We start from the raw sequence: 25,004 nt of genomic DNA on the forward strand, positions 1-25,004 counted from the left end.
GTGGCTTCACTCTGCAGATGGAGAGGGCAAGGCTCCGAGACGTCAACTGCCTTGGCCAAGACCAGGGGGCCAGGAAGACCTGAGGCTGCCTGGCCCTGAGCCCCTCCAGGCCAATGAGATAAATGAGGAGCAGGAAGCAGGGGGAAGATGCCTAGATCTCTGATAACTTGCTGACTCGAGTGCCTCCGGAAGACCATTAGAGCACTTGAGGCGCCTCTTTGGATACAGAGGTCAGCCAAGCCTCACTTTCACGTTGAGAAAGTCTGTGCCTAATAAGACATCTAAGCCCAGGTGCAAGAAAAAGCTTGTATTTGAAGCATAGCCATGAGCAGGGAGGGGAAGGAGAGCGATTTGGGGATATAATTCCAGGAGGAGGACGTGTACAAACCAGCCTTGAAGGATGAAAAAAAGAGATGTAACATCTGGAAGGACGGAGTGAAGGCCCTCGAGGCTGGGAGACCTGCAGGTGCAAAGGCACTGGGGTGGGAAGGGCCATGGTGCTCAGAGACATGCAGTTTCGGGGGATATAAGCAAAGTGCTCTGAGAGCTGGAAACGCAGTGAGAGAACAGCCTGGTACAGAAGGCTCCCTGGAAAGATTGTTGGGCCATAATTCATGCCCTTGTGTATTAATCTCTGGAGCAGTCAGTCTATTTTAGGTGGATAGTCACAGAGCCCAGGTGTCCCAGTGTAGCATACAGGGACTGTGGGAGAGCCAGGTACCGGAACGCTCTGATCCCAGGTGAAATCAGAGAAGACTTCACAGAAGTGGGAACATTTGGATTGGGTATTGACGTATACATAGGAGTTCGCCAGAGAGTGAAAGAGTAAGAGTCTTCCAGGCAGGAGGCGGCGGGTGTAAGTACTTAGAGGACACAAAGGAGATGGTCTGGGCTGTTGGTCTGGAATCAACTCTAACCTGCCTGGAAGATCCAACCATTGTTATTGAATCAGTTGGGGGCCATGGGGCTGAGCAGCGGGGTTACCATTGCCGCTTCACCTCTTACAGACCCTGTGCATTTGTGGGCTCCTGGAGGACAGCTAGGCCAGGGGGTGGTGCAGGGACCTGCACAAGCCCCACCTGGGCTCGCGGGTGACTGAGCCAGGGGCCCAGGGCACAGCTCAGTGATCAGCTCTCACAAGGTGGCCAGGGGACCTCCCTGCAGAGAGGGTGTTTCTCCTGGAAACTCTGCCATCTGCCTGCCCTCATTTCCCCCCTTTTCACATCTTTTCAAACACAGGTCTTCTTCTCCCTTTGGTGATTTCATTTGAGTCAAGGAAATGGAAGCTTTTCTTTTATCTTTTTTTTCTTTTTTTTTTTGGCTTTTTGCTATTTCTTGGGCCGCTCCCGCAGCATATGGAGGTTCCCAGGCTAGGGGTCCAATCGGAGCTGTAGCCACCGGCCTACGCCAGAGCCACAGCAACGCAGGATCCGAGCCGCATCTGCAACCTACACCACAGCTCACGGCAACGCCGGATCGTTAACCCACTGAGCAAGGGCAGGGACCGAACCCGCAACCTCATGGTTCCTAGTCAGATTCGTTAACCACTGCGCCACGACGGGAACTCCGGAAGCTTTTCTTTGCACCTGCATTCCAGGAGCAAATCCTGGACCCCTCTGAGGGTCGTGGGCAGAGGAGGGAGGGGTCCTGCCTGCATTTTCATGTACCCAGGGACGAGTGGGTCTGGCCACTCTCTGCAAGGGTGAGGGGCTGCTTTATCCAGTTGCAGTCGTCTGTGGAAGGCTTGTCCCCCTGTGTCATGCAAAATAACTGCAGAGATGTCGTTTTTGTTTTTTGTTTTTTTTTCCCAGACAAGCTGCCACCTGGACCTGGATGTCGAGTCTGAGCAGACAGCAGATGAAAAGGGTCAGTGCAATTTTCAGTTCGGAAGAGCCTGCAGCTCAGACACAGTCCAAGCCAGCAGGACAATGGGACAGGGGGACCAGGGTGGCTTAGGTGGATTAGGTATTATGCGAGGGGCCAAGGGCAGGGTCAAGTGCAGACGACGGAAGGAAACCAGACCCCGCTCTCTTGTGCCCTCTTCCCAACTTGGCTCTGCCTTTTCATTTCACGGCCTAAGGAGAATGCGTTAGAAAGATATTGACAGTATCAGAATGGCCAAATTCTGGGGCCCGGTAGTTTAAGTCCTGGAAATTTATCCTATGTAAATAATGCTACGTGTGGGAAGGCTCCAGGGACAGGTGTTTCCATGCCAGGGTATTTACTGTAGTGAAAAACTGTGGAAGAAAATGCCAGCGTTGTTAATGAACTCGTAGTCATTGAGTATGAAATACTAGTCCTAAGCCAATGCGGATAAAGTGTGATATTCTACTAAATGGAAATGGATAAAAAAATGGAATGTGTCGGATGGCTACGATGCTGTAACGATACGTGAACATCTGTGAATGACCACGTAGGCCAGAAGATAAACTAAAGCACTCACAGGGCTTACTTAGCTGATCACATGGTGGGCTCTTTGCAGTTCTATTATTTTTATTGTTAAAAAAATTAAAATGCTATCCAGTCAGAGAGAATGTCTCTGGGCCCTGATTTAAAGTGCAATGTATGGAGTTTCCATCATGGCTCGGTGAAAAGGAATCTGACTAGCATCCAGGAGGACACAGGTTCGATCCCTGGCCTCACTCGGTGGTGTAGGTGGAAGATGTGGCTCGGATCCCACGTTGCTGTGGCTTGGTGTAGGCCTGCAGCTGCAGCTCTGATTCGACCCCTAGCCTGGGAACCTCCATATGCCACAGGTGCGGCCCTAAAAAAAAGACAGAAAAAAAAAGTGCAATGTACTATGAGCATTGGCTGGGGTGGGGTGGGGTAGGGTGGGGTTCCTAGAGGTTTGTTTAGGATTATGATGTTTTTAGGGACTCAATATAAAAATGAAGATATTATGGATAGTATTACCTTTAGGCAACTGGGCTGTTCTTGATAATTGCTCACTTAGCGATTCTTATTACTAGATTCTATTCTTACCTGCTGTGTGACCTTGGATGAGTTAATTAACCTCTCTGAGTCCCAGACGCTTATCTTTAAAGGGAGGATAACATGACCTTTTTCAGACGTGTTCGTGCCAGGCACTTTGCAGGGTGCCAACAAGCAGGAAGAGAGACCTGTCTTCACGGTTTAGCTGGTCAGGACCTGTCTTCAGTTTTGAGCTGGGCCCGGCTTTCTGCATCTTCATCTTCTACCCCTGCGATCTGAGTTGGCCTCTGTTTTCACAGTGGGAGGTGCATGAATTCTAGCCGGTCCTGCTTTTGCCCCTAGTTTGTGCAAGTCTCCGCTTTTCTCTGGGCTCAGCTTCCTCCCCTCTAAAAGAAAGGAATGTATTAGGTTGACTTAGTTATTTATTCATTCAGCCTTTCTAGAATGACCCCTGAGAGGTGCTGTAGGACTTAACAAAGATGAATTGGCTTGGAGTTTCCACTGTGGCTCAGTGGGTTAAGGAGCCTGCATGGCCTCAGCCTTAGCATAGGCTTGCAGATGTGGTGATCCTTGTGCTGAAGGAGCTTGCAGCCAGGTAGTAGAAAGTGAAGCAGGAAAGTTGTTTTCTAGAACTGACCAAGGCGATGGCAGTTCCATTGGAGGGGGGTGATGGTGGCCCCCAGAGTTCAAAGGCCCCCAAGAGGGCCTCTGTCATGGGTGCAGGGACTGGGAACAAAAGAGAAGAAAAAAAGCTCAGAGACTCACTGATTTTTAGAATCGGTTTCTGGACTGAGGCTTGACTGAGACTATTTTCTTCTAGCTCAGAAATACCTCCTGAATCCCGAGCTGGACAGTGTCCTTCAAAGACCATTGCATTCAGAGTCCTGGCCTATTCCCGAGGCTGAGTGGCCACAGACAGCACAACTGGATTCTTTGAAGGTGAGAGGACATTAGTCACTTAATTTCTTTCTTTCTTTGTTTTTTTTAGAGCCACACCCACAGCATATGGAGGTTCCCAGGCTAGGGGTCTAATCGGAGCTGTTGCTGCTCGCCTACGCCACAGCCACAGCAACACGGGATCTGAGTCACATCTTTGACCTACACCACAGCTCACAGCAATGCCGGATCCTTAACCCACTGAGCAAGGCCAGGGATGGAACCCCCAACCTCACGGTTCCTAGTCGGATTCGTTTCTACTGCACCACGATGGGAACTCCTAGTCACTGAATTTCTTAAATGTTTTTATCGAAAGGATAACACGCCTACAGAAATGGGTACAGCCAAAGTAGGCAGCCTCGATGCATTCTCCTGGAGTAATACATGCCCATAAAGCCGTCACCAGGTCAAGAACTGGAAAATGACCAACGCCACAAAGTGTTGTCCCCCCATCCCAGTTTCCCCTTCTAGTCTTTTTTTATGAGCTGTTTTTTAATTTTGTGGTTTGTGGTCAAATCATGTGTCCTGTGTCTGGTTATTTTTCACTGAGTGCTAGACATCATGTGTAAAAATGTGAAGACATCATTTGAGGTTCTGCATTTTTTCTTTTTTTTAGGGCTGCACCCGTGGCATATGGAGGTTCCCAGGCTAGGGGTCGAATCGGAGCTACAGCTGCCAGCCTACACCACAGCTTACGGCAACACTGGATCCTTAACCCACTGAGCAAGGCTGGGGATTGAACCCAAAACCTCATGGTTCCTAGTCGGATTCATTTCTGCTGTGCCATGACGGGAACTCCTAAGGTTCTGCTTTGATAGCGTCTTCATCTGGATGGGACCTTCTCTGCTCCTCACATCAGAACTGATTCTGAGATGAGTTTAATGTTTATGAGATCTGCTTTATTTCTTGCTCACTCGAGGGCATAGGACGCCTGTAATGGTTATCGGCGTCCTTCCCGGGGCCCCTACCCAGCCCATGATGCTGTCGAGAGCTCTGCTTAGCTTTCTACCCTCACCGGCCACCGTGACACACAGGCCCTGCCTCCACCCGGAGAGGAAATGCAGCCTGCAACGCATGCCAGCCTCTCCTGGCATCTCGCCTGTCTTGAACTGCACTAAAAGTCCCGCAAATCCGCACAGTCTTTCCAGCTGGGGCCGAATAGATCTTTGGTCACATTTTGTCCAGCTTTCCCCGGTGCCCTTGACTGGAGGTTTGGTCCAGCACGTCCTCATCAGTCAGAGTCAGGGGAACAGTCTGTTTTCCTAGAGAAAACCCAGTTTTGCTCGTGAGACTTGGAAATTGTCAGGCCTGAGTTCGAGCCTCAGCTGTTGTTCAGTGTGATGTTGGGCCGATTACACACCGCGTCTGTGCTTGGCTCGCCTCGTCGGTCAAATGGGGATGTTGCTGCCTGCTGCCGAGAGGAGGGTAGAATCAGGGCAGCAGCACTGACTGTGTGTCTGGAGCATAAGAAGCGCTCAAGGGAAAACAAAGGCAGTCATTTCTTAGGAAGAAAGGCATCTTATTCTTAGCATTTTATTTCAACCTATTATAATGCTTTTCTTCTTCCTTTTATTCCTGTGGCTACTCTCCTGCCTTTATGTTTATATTTTTGTGGGGTTTTTTGGTTTGTTTGTTTGGTTTTGGTTTTTGGTTTTTTGGCTTTTTTTTTTTTTTTTTTTTTTTGCTTTTTAGGGCCACACCTGCAGCACCTGAAGGTTCCCAGGCTAGGGCTTGAGTCAGAACTATAGCTGCTGGCCTATGCCACAGCCACAGCCACGCCGGATCTGAGCCATGTCTACAACCTACACCACAGCTCGTGGCAATGCCAGATCCTGAACCCCCTGATTGAGGCCAGGGATCGAACCCACATCCTCATGCAAACTAGTCGGATTCGTTTTCACTGCACCACAACAGGAACCCCCATATTCATTTTTTAAATCTAACACATGGAGCCAGCATGGACCTCTCAGGGTCTTTGGGACAATTCAGTGAAGTCACACGCCTAATGCAATTACTGTACCGTCTGGCACAAGAGGCGTTCGATAACTGACAGCTGGTGTTACTGATCTTCTTCAGCTTTCTTTTTCTCTGACCGGTGACTTTCATGTCAAATTAGTTGTCCCCAGGCTTATTATTTGGGAATGCGAACATCTCTTCAGCTTTGATCTTTTTCTAGGAAAATGACCTCTGCCTCTTATCCTCTGACCTACCTTCCCATAAGCAGGTAGAAGGCATTTTAGGCGAAGGGAAGGACCCTGACAGAGAGAGAGGGGTGAGCGCTCCTGAAGCATCGGAGGGGCGGCCAGCAGTTAAAATCTCCCCTAGGAGATTGTGTTGATGATGCTGAGAACAACTATGAGAAAGGAAACTCTGCCCCCATTTTTTTTTTTTTTTTTTGTCTTTTTCGGGCTGCATTTGAGGCATAAGGAGGTTCCCAGGCTAGGGGTCGAATCGGAGCAGTAGCTGCCAGCCTACACCACAGCCCCAGCCACGCCAGATCCCAGCCACGTCTGTGACCTACACCACAGCTCTCCGCAACGCCAGATCCTTAACCCACTGAGCGAGGCCAGGGATCGAACCCGCATCCTCATGGCTACTAGGAGGGTTCATTTCCACTGAGCCACAGCAGGAACTCCCAATGGATATACTTTTGTTTCTTTGCAGTGAGATGACAGAATGGCCCACTTAAATGTCTTTGTCCCCAGGGTTGACACAGTCGCTGGCCTGCAGGAAGCCTTGTGGGGTGAATTTGGATAAATAATGAGGTGGTGGGAGGGGGCTGTTGGGGTGTTTCTCTAGAAGGTCACGGGGGCACCTCGTCCTCATCCCCAGTGTCGCATTTTCCCGGAGGCCTTGCTTCTGCCGGGCTGTGGCGGGTCTTGAGGAGCTGCGCTCCCTGCCCTGCAGAAAACCAGATTGTAACCCGTCTCCCCGGGGTTGGCTTTGGGTAAGACCTGCCCGTGGTGAAACGAACTCTTTAAACCATGACGCCAGGGGATTAGTGACCTATAAGCAAAACGAGGTCACTTTTGAAGGGCAGTTGCTAAATTTGTCCCATGTCACAATTATTTTATGGTGGAGCTTAGCGGGGGAAAAAAAAAAAGACCAAACCCAGGGCACCCGAGCTTGGCCTCCAGGGGACATTGATTTCCTTTAATGGGAAGGTCACCAGACCGTGTCACTGTGAATGACCCTGATAGGGGACTTCACTGTATGGGGAGACCGTCAGTGACCGTCTCGTCGGGCCTTTAGGTGACCTGGGGTTGGAATCTCAGCTTCCTCGTCCGTAACGTGGTGCTGACGGCGTGTGCCTGTCTGGACTGGTCTAGAAGGTGCTGGGCCCGGAAAGCGCTCGATCCCTGCATTGCCGTTGTCCTCTCTCCCTCGGATGAAATGTGGGATCGGAGGGGCTTTGACAAACACGTAGAAGCAGAGACCATTTCCTTGTGCTCTTGCTTCCAGCTTCCCTGGCCCTCGGGGCCGATGCCCGATCCTGGAACGGGCCAGGCTTCCGTCGCCGTGGAACCAGGGCTCCCCGTGCAATGGCTGCAAGAACAAGGCGGAAGGTCCCGTCCTGTCCTCCAAGCCGCCCCCCTGCCGCCGTGCCCCGCGCTCCGGAGCCCCGCGAGGATCCTGGCTTTGCACCAAGAGCTTAGACAAAGCGTCTGCAGCAGCGCCCAGGTCCATCAATCACTGCTGGAGTTATAAATGGAGAAGGACCGCTCACTCTCCGGGGCCGTTTCAAAGATGCCATAAATATTTGAAGCAGGACTTCTGGAGAGCGTTTTAAGAAATTGGTTGCAATCAAAACCCTCATTCGTGGCAAGTGCTTTGCCTGTGGCTTGGGATCTGTTGGTCGTCAGAGCTCTGGAGGACTGCACTTGCCAGCGCTTAGGAGTCCAGCCGGCTTTGCAAATGTCCAGGCAGCAAAGGGACTATTTACTGTACCCAAACCTACCGAGTGACCGGCCCAGTGGCTCTCAAGTGGGCGCGATCCCTCCCACCCCCCCGTGACTCCAGGGCAAAATTTGGCAGCATCTGGAGACGTGTTTTTTGTCATCACAACTGGGAAGCTACGGCTGGCATCTAGTGGGTAGAGCCCAGGGACATCCCACAGGGCACAGGACGGCTTTTCCTGGAACAAAGAATTGTCTGGCTCTGGTATCTTCAGTGCCAGGGCTGGAACAATGTAATAGCTCCTAACACCGCCCCAGGACCCCTCCCCAGGTTTTCAAAGATCTTTGTCTGCCTATTGAGATGCTTGATTTAAGTAATCATATCTTTTACATTTTAAAACAGTAAAGCCAAGCAGAATTTTCTGATAAATCCCTTCATTCGGCAGACCTTTATGGACCTCCAGTATAAGCCAGGCAATGTGGGAGTTCCCGTTGTAGCTCAGCAGCTTAAGGACCTGATGGTGCCTCTGTGAGGTTGCGGGTTTGATCCCCGGCGTCACTCATAGGTTAAGGGTCTGGCATAGGTTGCAGATGCAGCTCAGATCTGGTGTCGCCGTGGCTGTGGTGTAGGCCTGCAGCTGCAGCTCCAAGTGGACCCCTAGCCTGGGAACTTCCATATGCCTGGGAACTTCCATATGCGGCCCTAAAAAGAAAAACAGTGAAGAAGAAGAAGAAGAAAAAAAAAAGGACAGTCAATACAATATAGGGGAAGAAAGAGGTGCCTCCCCATTGGTCCCTGCGTCCCCACTGGTCCCTGCCCCGGGGCTCAGAGGGCCACAGGAGAGATGCATGTGTAAACCAGTCACCGTGCGGTCGTGGTTAAGCGTGTTGTATGCAAGACAAAGGGAAAGGCTACTTCTGCTTGGCTTTGGGAGATCATTCAGGAAGGAATGGCCAAGCAGAGTCCCTGAGACCAATGGGTGTTCACGCATGGGTGAGGTGGGGAAGGGTGTTATAGCCAGAGGGAACAGCATAGGCAAAGGCTCTGAGGCAGGAAGCTGAACTTTGGGTGTGCCACCAGAGCGGAGTCTGCCGAGCAGCCTTTGCCATGGCCTCATCCCCATCGGGCACCACTTACTTCTTCTGGGAACAGGACCCTGCCCTGACCCGGACGTGGGACCCAGGGGTAGAAGAAGGGTCAAGAGGGCTTGGGCCATGTGTGCCTAGGCCCTATCCCCAGGCTCACTGATCAGAGACGTCACCTCTTTCCTTGGAGGGGTGGGGAGGGGCTGGAGGGAAAGGTCAGAGTTCCCTTCCTAGTGCTGTCCCCCCCAGAAGCGGGTGCGGGGTAAGGACAAGGACCACGACAAGCAGCTGAGGGCTCCTGGGCCATAGGCAGAGCATTTTAATTCTGGCAATTTTTGTTGTTGTTGTTTTTTTTTTTTTTTTTTTGCCTTTTCTAGGTTCGCTCCCGCGGCATATGGAGGTTCCCAGGTTAGGGGTCGAATCGGAGCTATAGCCCCTGGCCTACGCCAGAGCCACAGCAACGCAGGATCCAAGCTGTGTCTGTGACCTACACCACAGCTCACGGCAACACCGGATCCTTAACTCACTGAGCAAGGCCAGGGATCGAACCTGCAACCTCATGGTTCCTAGTCGGATTTGTTAATCGTTGCGCCGTGACGGGAACGCCAATTCTGACGATTTTAAGTTATGTGGAAATGAAAAGTGCAGAGATTTCCACACCCCTCGCCCAGCTTCCCCTGACGTTAACACCTTGTGCACCCACCCATAGCCAGTGATAGAAAAGAATGGATTTATTTTGAGGCGGGTCGGGGTGGGAGGGTGGGGGTGGGGATGCCATCAAGACCTAAGAGAAGCTCATCAGCCAGCAAGCTGCTACCATGTTCACTAGCCCAGGGGACAGTGATGTGGGTGACCCCACCCACCCACCACTCTGGATTTGTTTGCCAATGGATGCACCCATCCATTTGTTCAGTAAGCATTTAATTTCACCACCAGGCGCGTGCCTGGCCCTTGGGGAGGTGCTGGAAAGCAGAAATAAAGACGATGCCTATCTCCATCCTCCAGGGCCTCCAGGAAGCCCAGTGGCCCCATCACACACCAAAGAGCCCCAAAGACACTCCAGATCGGAAATTGCTGGGGTCACCACGCTTATGGTTTGAACAGAACAGCCGCCCGGAGCTGCCAGTTGGAGGCGTCCTGCAGAGCTGCTCAGGACATGGCTTTGCTCTCGTCTCACTTGGCTTCCCCTCCCCTTTTCTAGGACAATGCCATTAGCTTTGAGCATCAGGAATGTGCTGAAGACAGGCGATGAGCCGGTGACCTTGGGGTGAGCAGCCGGCTGAGCCCAGGGCAAGCTTGTCAGATGCGGTCAAGGCCACTTCCGGTCCCCAGACCACCGCCCCCCCCCCCCCCCCCCCCCCCCCCCCCCCCCCCCGGTTCATACATCTGCGTCCTGTCACTTGAGCACTCCCTCCTGCCTCTGCTCACCTTCTGGGCCTCAGTGGAGAGGCCGCCAGGGAAAATCCATTTAAAGAAGCCACGGCCATCTCTGCAGCGTAACCCAGTGATTCTGTAATAAATCACGTTCTGGAGCCAGGAGCCACTTAGGAACCTGAGCCGTGAATCCTGCCTGCCTGGGGCTGGCACTTTGGATCTACTCAAGCTGAGCCACTGCTTTGTGCTGTGATTCCTGCCGGTGGCACTTGTGCGATGGCGGATGGTAGACTCTGGCGTGTCCCTTGCCTCGACCAGAGACCCCTCCCTTGGAAGAGACCCCGTGTTCCACTGCTGTCTCCACTGATGTGACCAGGGCCCGGCCCAGGGACAGGACTGGGGGGACCAAACGGGGTCAGGCAGGAACCTGGCCCTCAGGGAACTGGCTCGGGCAAGCTCACGTGCCAGGAACGCCCCCGTGAGTGACCCAAGGCCTCTGGAGACCAGCCAGATGGGGCAGCCTGGCCCCTGCGGCAGAAGACAATCTGTCGGACGGGCTGTCAGCAAGCAGCAACGACGTCCTTCTTGGGGACGCCTGGCCGAGCTTCGCAGAGCGGGAGCCCTGAACACAGCGAGGAGGTAAATGCACACCCCGCCCCCACCTGGGCTTTTAGGCAAATCGGATGAGAGTGTGGCCTTGGCCCGAGGCCAAGCAGTAGGAGCGCTAAATGTAGTCTCTTGATTCACTGCCCTGGGAGGCTTTTCAATCCTGCATCAGAATGGTCTGCTCAGCAGCCGGGCAGGTGAGAGGCTGGGGGCTGAGTCTTGGGGTCTCGTTTCAGGTCCAGCCCCCCTCTCCAGGCTCCTGAGGGGACAGATGTGCATACAGACTGAGACAGAGTGGCATGAGCAGGGTGTGACAGGGAGAATGCAGGGGCCTGGGGCTGACCAGTGAGGGAGGGGTCGGGGAGGGCTTCCTGGAGGAAGTGGCAACAGAAGGGGGCCCTGGAGATGAGCAGGGCTTGGCCACGGAGCGAGGGAGGGAGGGAGGCCTTGTAGGCAGGGCAACCACACCGGTGACGGCCTGGGGTAGGGTCAGGGTAGGAGATGGAGGTGGACATGGAGGTGGTATCTTTCTAGAATTCCCCAGTGCAGAGTTCCCGTCGTGGTGCAGCGGAAATGAATCCCCCTAGGAACCATGAGGTTGCAGGTTCGATCCCTGGCCTCGCTCAGTGGGTTAAGGATCCAGCGTTGTCCTGAGCTGTGGTGTAGGTTGCAGATGGGGCTCGGATCTGGTGTGGCTCTGGCTGTGGTGTAGGTTGGCAGCTACAGCTCCGATTCGACCCCTAGCCTGGGAACCTCCATATGCCGCAGGTGCGGCCCTAAAAAGACAAAAAAAAAAAAAAAAAACAGAAATAGAAGGTGGAAGGTGCTGATTTTTTACAATCCCTCTGCAACTTTCTTGTTTCATTTGACATGTGTTTTTAGTGTAGGGAAGACGGTTTCGGGCTTCAAAGTTGAGAAGGCACAGGGGTATACACCATGCACGTTTCCTCCCAGCCCTGTCCCGGGGTCCCCTCCCCAGAGGCAAGTGTGACGCCGGTTTATTATGACTCCTTCCGGAGATGCCCGTATACTCTATGCAGCCCCTCGCCCGCACACGCACACGCCCCCCTTGGTCCCCAATGGGGACACATTGTACCCTCTGCCCCACGCTCTGCTGTCTTCAGATCACATACCTCGATGCTCCTTCACGTAAAAACATCTGTCTCTCCTTCCCTCTCTAAACAGGTGCACTGTTTTACCAGCCCCCTTTCAATGGACATTGGCGCCGTTTCTTTGTCTTTTGGTTTTTTTGTTTTTTTTTTTTGTCTTTTCAGGGCTCCTCCCGCAGCATATGGAGGTTCCCAGGCTAGGGGTTGAATCAGAGCTGTAGCCACCGGCCTACACCAGAGCCACAGCCATGCCAGATCCGAGCCACGTCTACAACCTACACCACAGCTCACGGCAACACCGGATCCTTAACCCACTGAGCAAGGCCAGGGGTCGAACCTGCATCCTCATGGATGCTAGTCTGAGTTGTTTCCACTGAGCCACAACGGGAACTCCCTTGGCGCCGTTTCCAATCTTTTGCTCTTAAAACCGGGACATTCTTGTGAGATACTCCTCCGTTGATCTCTTCACTCACTGACACGTCGCCTGGGGGCAGGTACCGGGAAGAGGAGTTGCTGGGTCAGAGCAGAGAAGCTGTGGTCACTTTGAGAGCCTTGCCCACCCCGAGTCCCACCCCGCTCTGAGACTGTACGCTGTTTGCCCCCCTTGTGATGTTCGGTGGGGTCCCCGCCATCACGCTCCCTAGGATGTGCTGATTCGATTCATCATTGACCTTTTTTTTTTTTTTTTTTTGTCTTTTGTCTTGTTGTTGTTGTTGTTGTTGTTGTTGTTATTGTTGCTATTTCTTGGGCCGCTCCCGCGGCATATGGAGGTTCCCAGGCTAGGGGTCCAATCGGAGCTGTAGCCACCAGCCTACGCCAGAGCCACAGCAACGCGGGATCCGAGCCACGTCTGCAACCTACACCACAGCTCGCGGCAACGCCGGATCGTTAACCCACTGAGCAAGGGCAGGGACCGAACCCGCAACCTCATGGTTCTTAGTCGGATTCGTTAACCACTGCGCCACGACGGGAACTCCCAGCATTGACCTTTTGAGCCCCAGCCATGAACGAGGCAGATGGGGCCCTGCTGTTGGGAGGAGGGGCCACACCGGAGCGGGAGGCACTTGCCTCCCGACCCCAGTGAGGGGCTGTCTGTGTTCCTGTCCCACAGGCACCGGCTGCCTGGGCGGGAGGGGGATGTGGGCCTGAGTGGCCTCAGTGGAGGGAGGCTGGGATCTGGCCACCAGGGACGGGCCCTGAGGAATCTGGGGGCCCAGGGAGAGCAGAGAAGGGGGTGTTTACGCTGAAGGGCGATGTGGTCCAGAGAGCAGAAGTGGTGGCCTGGGTGGAGTCGGGTCAGAAAGGACCTAGGGCTTCTGAGGGACTCTTGTGCCGACGCCGTTCGAGGCAGTGGACCCCCCAGCTCGGGGTTCCTCCAGGGGAGAAGCCAGCTGGGGAGAGGAAGCCCGAGGAGGGATGGGGGCGGTAGAGGGGGGGACAGAGGAGACACGGACAGAGGAGGAGTGGGCAGCCGGCCCCACATGGCAGCCGGTCCCCAGGCCGGCTCTTCAGAGCAGGTGGATGGAGCGCGGGCCCTGAGACCTGCCTTCACATCCTAGGTCCACCACTGTCCCCCTGTGAGCCTGGAGCCAAGGCCCCTCGAGGCTCAGGTTCCTCCTATGATAATGGAAATAGCAGGAGTTCCCGTTGTGGCTCAGCAGGTTAAGAACCCACCTGGTATCCATGAGGATGCGGGTGTGATCCCGGGCCTCACTCAGTGGGTTAAGGATCCAGTGTTGCTGTGAGCTGCGGTGTAGGTTGCAGAGGTGGCCTGGATCCCAAGTTGTTTTGGCTGTGGTGTGGGCTGGCAGCTGCAGCTTTGGCCCCTAGCCTGTGAGCTTCCATGTGCTGCAGGTGCAGCCCTAAAAAGCAAGAAAGGAAGGAAGAAGAGAGGAGGGAGGGAGAAAGGAAGGAAGAAAGAAAAGAAAGAGAGAAAAAGGAAACGGAAATAGCAGCGTCACAACCTCGTCTGACCTCCCTGGAGCCCTTGCGGTGCCTGTGACAAGTGCAGCCCCCAGCACCTCCCTCTTCCTCTCTGACACGGGAGCCCATGGCCCAGGAGCTGAGCACACCTGCCTCCGCCTGCCTCTCTCCTCATCTGGCCTCTCTGTGCCTCGGTTTTCTGATCTGTACAGTGGGGACGCCTACAACCTTGAGTGGTTGTGAGGTGGGAGGGAGGGAGTAGAAGCCCAAAACAGAGGCCCTGGGGCGTGGCACGAGCTATGGGGACCCTGCCATGTCCCCTCCCGATGCCCATGATGTTAAAACCCAGAATGGACAGGAAGGGGCCAAGTCTAGGGCCATGAGAGAGGCCCGGATTGCTGGTAGCGCAGCTCCCAGCCTGGGGAGCGGGAAGGACCCACCCACAGAAGCTGCTTCCTGCCCCGCCTGGGCCGGGGCCACGCCTGGCTTCCTGGGGTCTCCTGGCTCCAGGCTCGCGTTATCCCTTCTGCCCTTTCCAGATGAGAACGCGTGCGGAGGCCTCTGCTGTAGGTTTTTGTTGGCTTGTAGGGGGCAAAGCCCTCAGAACCAGCACGGCTGGCCATGCCCTAAGCCCTTCCCCCGCTGCACTGCCCGCCCAGCTCAGGGAGGGAGGCCCTGGGGCTTGGATCATTGCCCAGCGCTAATCCCCCTCCTCGCCTCCTCCCGAGCCCTTCCCCCAGCCTTCCCTGCTCTCCCCTCCCCCAGCGCTCTCCATCCCTCCCCCAGCACACTCCCCTTTGCTGTAAATCTCAGCCAAATGCTCCCTAGGGCCCCCACGCCCTCCAGGGCTCAGCTCCAAGACGGTCGCTTCGGCTGCAGGCAGCTTCGGCTGCAGGAGGCGGAAAATAATTTAGCAACGGGAAGCAGGTGCGAGGCTGGAGGCGGGGAGGGCGCTGGGCTCCCACTGCCTCCGGCTGCCGCTTCCTCCCTCCCATCCCCAGGACTAGACCCCCTGGTGTTTGCCTCACCCTGGACCAGACCTGGGAGTCCACGTCCTCCCCTCCATCCACCCGCACGCAAGGGGGAAGCAGCAGACAGAAGTTGATGGGTTAAGTCCCAGCGGCCTCACGCAGACAACTCCCTGTTGCTACGGGCGGGCGGCTTATTCATCAGACACACCGTCAGCAGTGAGGACCTACTGTGTGCCAGTGCTGTCCCGAGTGAGATTTTAGCCAAAACTCAACCTCTGTCCACGGGTACCAGTTAAGTCTCGGAGACAGAGTGTCGGGTGAAGCCGAAAGAACAGCTTAGTGCTTTGCCGGGCAGAGGAGGCTGAGCAGGCTAACGCCTCAAAACTGTGTCCTGCCTTGAGAGGGGAGAGGAAGGGGTCTTAGCTCGGAAGACAGGGTTATTGATGAGGGGGGGTCTACATTATTCTCCCTCCATAGATCATTCCCGAGTCGTCAGGTCCAGCATCGGTCCATCCGGTGATGGTTTCTTGTGGTCTTTGTAGTTATCCTTCCTTGACTTTCTCTCTGGAATAAGATTGCTCACAGGGAGGGGTGTTAGGGGGTGTTCCAATTACACAAGAACACACGAGGTGCAAGAGAGCGCAAAGGAGAAAGTCACCATGAGTAAAAGAAAGCCGTTAGGCAAGGAAGAGATTGTTGGTGAAAAGCCGGACTCTAGGCGCCGTAGAACTCTAACTAGAAAGTTAACTCTGGTAATGAGTTAGTGGCCCAAGCAGGGTATGACATAGTGGAGACTTGCTTTAACTAGTATTATTTTTTAGCTATAACAAAACATCCATAACTCATGAATCCTTGAGTCAGCCTTTTGAGACGGAAGTCAGGCCGGGGAGGCTAAAGGAAAAGCCTTTTCCTTCAAACCACAAGGACTGAGGGGCTGGGACATGGTTTCAGTTCAGCAGAGCAGAATCCGAGCACATCTGTTGAGGATGTGGGTGTGGGCCGTGGGGTCCCTGGTGAGGCAGCAGAAACCGAACAGCCAACCTCTCCACTCTTCCAGGGCTGCTGGCCTGGTTGTTCAGGTTGTGTACTGAACAAAGCATATGGTCCAGCGCCAAAAGGAGTTACATCCTGCTGCTCTCTTTTTGCCGAGAGACCATGCTTTTCTGGAGGAAGTGGTGCCTTTTACAAGATCACGGGGAGGCCTGTAGGCTTCAACCTCCAGGAGTGGGCTTCTTTTTGTGATTCTGCACAAATGCTCCAGACCAGCTGCAGCTCCTTATTTGCTGACTCAGAGCCAGAGGTGCCAAGTCAGCAGACTGAGGTAGGCAGGTCTTGGAGGAGTCAGGGAGCCCCCGGGGCCTTCCCAGCAGGGCCCTCCCCATGTCCTGCCCCCACACATCTTCCAGCCTGACTCAGAGGCCCAAGCTCTCCCGGAGCCTGGCCCGGGAGCATCCCTGGACAGGACAGTGGTTTCTGCCCACTGGGTGATTAGGTGACTGCTCTTCACCAAGGGCACCGCTCCCCCCCAACCCCAGATAGTCTGAGCCCTGCATCCTGAGTCTTATCCTGGGACCCTCCTGCTCCTGCAGCCCATCCCCAGCCTGAGGGGAAAGAAGGAGACCAGATAAAGAGTCTGCGGGCTGGAGTTCCCTCCGTGGCTCAGTGGTTAAGGAACCTCACTAGAATCCACGAGGATGCGGGTTCGATCCCTGGCCTCACTCAGTGGGTTAAAGATCTGGTGTTGCCGTGAGCTTTGGTGTAGGTCACAGACATGGCTTGATTCCCCACGTGGCTGTGGCTGGCAGCGGAGGCTCTGATTGGACCCTTAGCCTGGGAGCTTCCATAGGCCTCTGGTGCAGCCCCAAAAAGCCAAAATAAATAAATAAATAAGTCTCCAGGCTGCTGTTTAATAGCTGTGTGTCTTTAGGGGAGTCACTTAACCTCTCTGTGTTAATCAGCTGTAGCTTCAATATGGCACAAAACAGACCAGCCTATTCTCCTGCTCTCAGGTCTGGGCTGAGCAGGGAGGCTGTGCTTTAGGCTGAGGGTTGGCTTTAGGTCTGTTCCACCTGTCACCACGTTCTCCTTGGAATTCTTGGAATGCGTTCTGCGGCTGGGCGGGCTGGGTCCTCTGGTGGCACAGGGGAGGGCGGATAGGGCACACGGTGTCTCCTAACGCCTCGGCCCCTGTTCCGCGGGCCACAGTAAGTGGTGTGGGCAGGATGAAGTCGCTGGGACGGGGAAGGGGAAGCATCCTCCTCCGCCCCTCCCGGGCGTCACAAGGTCAGAGGGAAGAGAGGGGAGAACTGATTAGAAGGACCTCCCTCCTCCCGTCTCCTGGCAGAACCTGAGCTTGAGCACGGCCCAAGTGGGACAGCGGGGACGGGGGTGACCACACAAACACAGAGCGCCCTCCACGGGAGGCACGGGGCGGCTTTCGGCTCCTCCCGCCTCCCTCGTTTGCTTTTCCTCGCATCTCTTTACACTGGTAGAAAATATTTCCAAGTAAAACCAAAAGTGACCACGGCAAATTCACGCGCCCTCAGTGGAGCCAGGGGCCGAGGACGGGTGGCACATGGAACTGTCATCCTTAATGGAAAGAGCACCAGCTGCAGGCCGTGCCCCTTTTAAGTCTCTGACTGTCTCCTTAACTTCTGGTCTCACGCTCGCGCTCTCTTCTCTTTCTCCTGGCTCCTGCGTGCGTGTGTGAGAGAGTGTGTGTGTGTGTGTGTGTGTGTGTGTGTGTGTCTTCGTGTCCCCCTCTGCCTCCGGGAAATGCTTGGCTTTCCTTCTGACTTATCCAAACTGCATCCAGAAAAGCATGATCAACTCAAACCCATCCTCCAGGGAGCCAGGGGGCCTTTTTTGCTCCAGCACTTGATCATTCAGGAAGTTTGGAAAGTTCTCCCCAAAGTTCCCTCAAGGAAGGGAAGCGGAGCGGGAAGGAAGCGCTTCCAGAAGGCCCAGGTCTGGGACCTCCCGGTGGCAGCCAGGGTCAAGGGGCGGTGGTCTCCTGGCTGAGCAGCCTGGGGGCTGGGACCTCAGGGCACAGCTGCTTCCCAGACAGATTTCAGTCTGTTCTCCTATATTTAGTCCTCATCTCCCTCCCACTCGCAGAGGTGCCTGGGCCACTGCCAGCCTTTTCAGAATTCAGAGGTGTGATTTCATTGCCTTCCTGTGGCTTTTCTGGAGGCATTCGGCAGAGCAAAGACAGCTGCAAAGGGAGCCCAACTTCTGCTCTCACGCTCGCTCTCCCTTTTCTCTTTCTCCCTGCTCGTGTGCGTGTGTGTGTGTGTGTGTGTGTGTGTGTGTCCCCAGGCCAGCAAACCCTGTCAGACCACTTCGTTTTTTCCTTATGTTTCATCACAGGACATGGACCGTAGGTCCCTGTGCTATGCAGTAGGGTCAATAGATTAAGACTTTGCATCTTGCTAAGTCCGGCCTCCCGGGCCATCCCTCCCCTCTGCCCTCCCCCTTGGTAACCACAAGTCTGTTCTCTATGTCTGCGAGTCTGTTTCTGTTGCATAGATAAGTTCATTTGAGTCCGATTTTAGATTCCACATAGGAGTGATATCATATGGTATTTGTCTTTCTCTTTCTTTACTTAGTATGATAATTTCTAGACCCATCCATGTTGCTGCAAATGGCAATACTTCATTCTTTTTTTATATAGGCGAGTAGTAGTCCGTTGTATAAATATACCACATCTTCTTTATCCATTCCTCTGTTGATGGATATTTAGGTTGTGTCCATGTCTTGGCTATTGTGAATAGGGCTGCTATGAATATGGGGATTCGTGTGTCTTTTCAAATTATAGTTTTTTTCTGGATATATGCCCAGGAGAGGGATTGCTGGATCATATGGCCACTCTATTTTTGCTTGGTGAAGAACTTGTATGCTGTCCTCTATAATGGCTGTACAAATTTAATCCCGGGCAGCCGTGTACGAGGGTCCCTTTCCCTGACAGCCTCCCCAGAATGAATTGTTGGTAGGCTTTTTGATGGCTGCCGTTCTGACTGGTGAGAGGTGGCGCCTCAATGTAGTTTTGATTTGGATTTCTCTAATAATTACTGGTGTTGAGCATCTTTTCATGTGCCTTCTGGCCATCTGTATGTCTTCTTGGTGCAAAGGTCCAGTTAGGTCATCTGGGAGTTCCCATCTTGGCGCAGCTGAAGCAAATCGACTAGGAACCATGAGGTTGCGGGTTCGATCCCTGGCCTTGCTCTGGGGGTCAAGGATCCAGTGTTGCCATGAGCTGTGGTGTAGGTTGCAGACACGGCTCGGATCCTGCGTTGCTGTGGCTCTGGCGTAGGCCGGTGGCTGCAATTCTGATTCAGCCCCTAGCCTGGGAACCTCCACATGCCGCATGTGCGGCCCTAGGAAGGGCAAAAGACAAAAAAGAAAAAACAAAAAAATAGCAACAACAACAACAAAAAGAAAGTGCTTCTATCTATGCAACGAAATGTGACTCAACCTTAAAAGGAAGGGCATTCTGACACATGCTGCAACGTGGATGAATCCTGAAGACATTATCCTGAGTGAAATAAGTCCGTCACAACTACAGACTCTCTGATCTCTGTTCCACTCGTATGAGGTCCCTAGAGGAGACCGATTCGTACAGAAGCAGAGGGTGCTTACCGGCAGCAGGGGTGGGTGGCCGTAGAGTTTCAGTTTTGCAAGAATAAAGAAGTTCTAGAGAGCCGTTCCACGACGGCATACATGTCTATAAATGGTTAAGGTGGTAAGTTTTATGTTGTGTTTTTTAATCACACGCATGCACACACAACTCCATTCCTCTAGGAGTTGTGGTTTCAGGAAGACGAAGTGCAAGAAAGACAGGTGGGAGTTCCCACTGTGGCTCAGTGGGTTAAGGACCCAAGGGTGTCTCTGCAAGGATGCGGGTTCAATCTCTGGCCTTCCTCAGTGGGTCAGGGATCCAGCGTGGTCGCAAGCTACATCCTGGGTTGCAGAGGCAGCTCGGGTCTGGTGGTGCCTTGGCTGGGGCATAGCCCTCAGCTGCAGCTGTAGCTCCAATTTGACCCCTGGCCCAGGAACTTCCACATGCTGCAGGTGCAGCCTTAAAAATGAAAAAATTGAAAAAAAAAAAAAAAGGCATGTATCACTTTCAAGATGAAGAGACAGAGAAATAGTGCTCAGGTAGCACCTTGGCCCGGGTGCTGAGAGCTTCATCTCACGCGTGCGTGCGGGGATCTGAAGGGACAGTTGTTACTGCCTTCATTGCAGAGATGATGCGGGCAGAAGTCGCTCTCTGATCCTCGCTGCTCATCTTTTAGGCACCAGGCCTGCTTCCTGGTGTAGGAGAGGCGGCTGCGAACAAGTCAGGGAAAGAAAGGCTGTACCCAGACTCATATCTGGAGACCAGATGTGTCTGCGCTGTGTCTCCTTGGGTGGCAGCTCTGAGGCGCCCCCGGCCTGGTCTCGCTCACTGGGTGCTCCTGTGAGTCACTGGTAGACAGATGCTCATGTTCCTGATGCAGCTCCGTGAACGCAGGGTGGGGCTCTCCCTCCCCCAGGGCTCCGACGGGCCACCCAGCGCTGGGGACGATGCCGTGGAGGGAGATGAAGTGAGACCTGAGATGTGTCCTTAGCAGGACCTGGAGCCAGCAGCCTGCTCAGCCGCTGGGGAATCCGTGTGGCCGAGCTGGATGGGGAACAGCCCCTGAAGGAAGATGGATTAAGCTGTCTTGCCGTCGTCACTTGTCTGACCTGAAGGCTGCTCTCTGCTTCGGCTCCCTTAACGCAGTGGGGGCTGGGCCTCCGAGGACTCAGCAAGCTCCTTTGCTTCACCAAAAGGGCTTGATTTCTGTTTTTTTGTCTTTTTTTTTTTTAGGTCCATACCTGCTGCATGCAGAAGTTCCCAGGCTAGGGGCGAATCAGAGCTGCAGCCTCTGGCCTACACCACAGCCACAGCTACACTGGGTCCGAGCCTTGTCTGTGACCTGCACCACAGCTCATGGCAACAGCGGATCCTTAACCTACTGAGCGAGGCCAGGGATTGAACTCGAATCCTCATGGATACTAGTCAGATTCATTTCCGCTGAGCCACAACGGGAGCTCTGGGCCATGTGTCTTTTATCAAGATTTATTTTATAAATCTCAGGACAGGCTGTGGGGCCACGTGTGCTTGGCAGGACTTCCAGCCATGCCTCTTACCAGTTATAGGGCCTCGGACAGGCGTCTCAGGAGCCTGTGCCTCAGCTTCCCTTCCTGTGAAATAAGTTTTCCTAGGGGTGAGGGACTTAGGGCAGAGTGTCGGTGCTTGGCAAGTGTTAGCCTCCCCTTCTTCTCTCCCAGGCGCCAGAGGCTCCCCCGACTCCATTCCCACCGCGCCCACCAGCCCTGTCCCAGCCGCCTTGTTCTTTGCTGTCTTGTCACCTGCTGGTCTCCCCGCCAGGCTCTGCACCCCCAAGACAAGACTCGCCTTGCTCACCTCCATCCTCCCGCCCAGCACGGCCTGGGAGCGCCGGGGCTGCGGGAGGTTCCCCAAGATGTTAATTAGGGCGCAGCTCCCGCCCACGGGTCAGGGCAGAGGCTGCGTCTGGCTGCTCCAGGCCACCATCTCTCTCTCTCTCCCTTTTTTTTGGTCTTTAGTCTTTTGGGGGCCACACCCTCAGCATATGGAGGGTCCCAGGCTAGGGGTGGAATTGGAGCCACAGCTGCCAGCCTACACCACAGCCACAGCCACATCAGATCCAAGCCGCATCTGCCACCTACACCACAGCTCACGACAACGCCGGCTCCTTAACCCACTGAGGGAGGCCAGGGAGCGAACCTGTGTCCTCATGGATGCTCGTCGGGTTCTTAACCCACTGAACCACAGCGGAGACGCCAAAAAACATTTTAAAAAATGGGTTTTTTTTCTGCTTCTAAAAATTGATATATGTTTGTTTAATTTGGAAAATGAAAAACAAACAAACAAAAAACCAAAAACACATAGAATCCCACCATCAGGAGATGTTCGCTTTCAACATTTGGACGTTTGGATGCTCATCCTTACGCTGCCCGAGTTTTTTCAGCTTGAGGTCGTACCGTGTGGATGGCAAATCCGATCACCTCCCGTTCAGCGTCGCACTGTCGTCACATTATTTCACAGGCGCAAGAGAGCGTGTTTGTTAAGACAGTGGATTCTGGAACTAGTCTCTCCAGACGAGCTGTGGGCAAGTTGACCTAATCCCTCTGTGCCTCCTTTCCTCAAACGAAACGCCGTGAGCACAGCACCTGTCCTAGACCCCAGGAGGAGGAAATGAACTAAATATATGAAGTGCCCTGCACAGGGCCTGGCATGTACAACTACTCCTGAAATATATGATAGGCTTATTTTTTTTTATTTTTGATCACATTGTTTAACCACCCCCCCCCCGGCTCCTACCCACACCTGGGCATTTTTCACGGGCTTTTCGCAGGTTGCTACCTGTGATTTGTATAACGACGCTGTGATACCTGTATTGTCTCCCATTTCGCAGATGTTGAAACTGAGAGTTGGAGCAGAGAGGTCATTCTCTAAGTCCTACAGTGATTGGCGAAGGCGAGAGTCCAGCCCCCTTGGGTCCAGTCTGACCCCTAAGTCCCTGGCCTCTTCTCCAGCTGCCCTGTGCCTGATCTTAGCTCTGAGCAAACCAGATGGGTACCGGAGATGCTATTATTGAAATGTCTGGCATTGATCATTGCTGCTTCCTGGGGTGGCGTGTGCAGAAAGGGAGGCCTTTGCACTGTAATTTGCCAGTCCATTGTAACCCACTCCCCAGCCCCTATTATTTCAGACCAGCCGCCACCTGTGCCCGCAGTTTCCTCAGGCAGCTGGCCTGGGATTCCCTCCCGGAGCCAGTTCCTTCCCTGGTGCCTGGCAGGTGCCTCGTGCTCCACCAGAGTGCACACAACTGAGCTGAAAACTGCTCTTAAAAATGACATCATCAACAGGAGGTTCTTGGGACTGGAACCAAGACTTGACAGGGGCAGAGAAAGGAAGCAGGGTCTTTAGTTTGAAGAAAACATAGATGCCGTCCTCCCTAAGGGGCTGTGGACCAAAGAGGGTCCCACGGTGAAAGCCTGGGTCTGGGGTCAGGCCAACCCGGGTCCTAACCCCAGGTGACCTTGAATGAATGAGTGTCCTTGGTTCCTTCAGCCTCATCTGTGAGCTGGGGCTGGTGCTGCCCACCCCACGAGGCTGCCGCCTGGAACCCGCAGGAGAACGTGCTTGGAGTGGTTGTATGTGCCAGGCACACGTTTAGACCTTAAGAGTGGAAGTCTGGTCTAGTGTGTTCTAGAAGTTGGAATCCTTAGTGTCTAGAAGAGTATTGGCAGGTGTGAGGATATGTTGTTGCCTAAATGAAGTCTTTTTTTTTTTGTCTTTTGTACTTTTAGGGCTGCACCTGTGCTATATGGAGGTTCCCAGGCTAGGGGTCTAATCGGAGCTGTTGCTGCCGGCCTACACCACAGCCACAGCCACAGCCACAGCAATGACAGATCTGAGCCGCGTCCACGACCTACACCACAGCTCACGGCAATGCCAGATCCTTAACTCAATGAGGAAGGCCAGGGATCGAACCCCCAACCTCAGTGTTCCTAGGATTCATTTCCGCTGTGCCACGATGGGAACTCCGCCTAAATGAATTCTTAATAAACAAATGTGAGCTCTTCTTCCATGACATTCTATACGAGTCCAGGGGGAAGTTACGAGGAGGTGGGCAGAGGGAGGGCGGGTGGGAAGGACAGATGTCAGGATGAGAGAGAAGAGGGGTGAGTAGTCGCAGAGGAAGTAGGCACTGGGGCCAGCGCATTAGACTTCCAGTTCCTGCTCTGCTACCTGCCGGCTCTGCAGTCTTTAGGCAAATTGCCCCCCTCTTGGGACCTCAAGTCTCCTCATTAGCAGTGATGGTCCTTTGACTCATAGATAGAGTTGGCACAAGAATAATAAGAGCTTTAAACTTGTAAAACACTTCGAACTTGGTACAAAGGAAGAACTCCGTTCATGTAAATCATCATTATCAGAACACTTTGTAATTGGCAGAAGGAAGGTTTATTAGTTATTGCTGGGTAATAAAACACCCCAGAGCTTACTGATTAAAATCATTACTCTTTTATTTATTCACCTATAAGAGTGAAGAGTTTGGGTTGGCTCGGCACATGGGTTTTTTTGGTTGGCCTCACCTGGGCCATCCGTGTGGCCGTGCTCATCAGACAGCTCGACTGGGGACGGGCAGTCTAAGATGGCCTCGTGTCTGTGCATTGGCCCAGACACGGTCAGCAGGTCTGTTCAGCTAGGATGCTCATCTCTGCTCCACGTGGCCTCTCATCCTCCAGGAACCCAGCTCAGGCTTCTGGTCTCAAGGCAGTTTCCAAAAGAGAGAGAACAGGTGCTTCAAGGCTCCTGAGGCCCAAGCTCAGAACACCCACAGTGGCCACCTCTGTCCCTCGCTATTGGTCCAGCCACGTGACCAGGCAGAGGTGGGGGTGTCACCCTGCCAATGGGTATGCACACAGAGGTGGGAGGGATTCTTGTGACCAGTTTTGCAAACAGTTCCTCTGCAGAAGCAGCTAACATTTTCAAGGTTCTGCTAACTTGCCAGGCACACTATAGCTATTATCCACGCAGCAAAATAAACTCCCTGTTGAGGTAAGGACTTCGCTGTACTAGGAATATTCCAGCCAAGTCTGCAGAGCCCTTAAAGTGACTGAGATGGTGGGATCCAGGCTGCAGACTAGGGGCTGCGAGGAGGTCCTCAGGGCTCTTTCTGTCGGTGAGGAATGTAGGATACGAAGAAAACGCACCCTGGCAAACTGAACTGTGGGTGAGAGGCGGGGTTTCCCTTGCAACATGACAAGGTCATGTGGATTCTGCTAGGTTAGCGTTGACATCAGCAGAGGTGTGTGGTTCTCCCCAGGGGCTAAGGAGGAGAGAGAGGGGCATGAGTTTTGAGGGTCCTGAATTGATGGGGGAATAGAATGACCCAACCACAGTCTGCTTATTCTGTTCTCAGCATGGTCACTTTCTGATGTCCTAGCCACGTAGTGTAGGGTGGTGTGGACACAGCACTTACTCCAGTTACACACTCAGGGCTCCTGCCTCTGGACTTTTGAAGCCAGTGAGTTTGGGTTAAAAAATGAGATGCAGGGAGTCCCCATTGTGGCTCAGCGGGTTAAGAACCCAACTA

General features: G+C 53.7%; 1 protein-coding gene and 1 long non-coding RNA gene across 6 annotated transcripts in view; both read left to right on the forward strand.

The window, feature by feature from the left end:
• Nucleotides 1–9,216, forward strand: part of C8H4orf50 (chromosome 8 C4orf50 homolog) — a 66,322-nt gene extending 57,106 nt beyond the window's left edge. The window contains exons 9-11 of one of the 3 annotated variants that reach the window (XM_021100975.1): nucleotides 1,812–1,866; nucleotides 3,752–3,870; nucleotides 7,330–8,483. In XM_021100975.1, coding sequence (XP_020956634.1) covers nucleotides 1,812–1,866; nucleotides 3,752–3,870; nucleotides 7,330–7,575 — 420 coding nt within the window. In that variant the 3' untranslated portion in view covers nucleotides 7,576–8,483. Of the gene's footprint in view, nucleotides 1–1,811; nucleotides 1,867–3,751; nucleotides 3,871–7,329 lie in introns of all 3 variants that reach the window. The other 2 variants (XM_021100974.1, XM_013978516.2) reach the window with 2 other exon arrangements.
• Nucleotides 10,206–25,004, forward strand: part of LOC102164323 — a 44,495-nt gene continuing 29,696 nt past the window's right edge. For 2 of the 3 annotated variants that reach the window (XR_001298169.2, XR_001298170.2), the window contains exon 1: nucleotides 10,206–10,862. This is a non-coding gene — a long non-coding RNA (uncharacterized LOC102164323). The remainder of the gene's footprint in view (nucleotides 10,863–25,004) is intronic. The other variant, XR_304727.3, reaches the window with a different exon arrangement.

This window comes from Sus scrofa, chromosome 8 (assembly GCF_000003025.6).
Source record: "Sus scrofa isolate TJ Tabasco breed Duroc chromosome 8, Sscrofa11.1, whole genome shotgun sequence".
Taxonomy (NCBI): Eukaryota; Metazoa; Chordata; class Mammalia; order Artiodactyla; family Suidae; genus Sus; species Sus scrofa.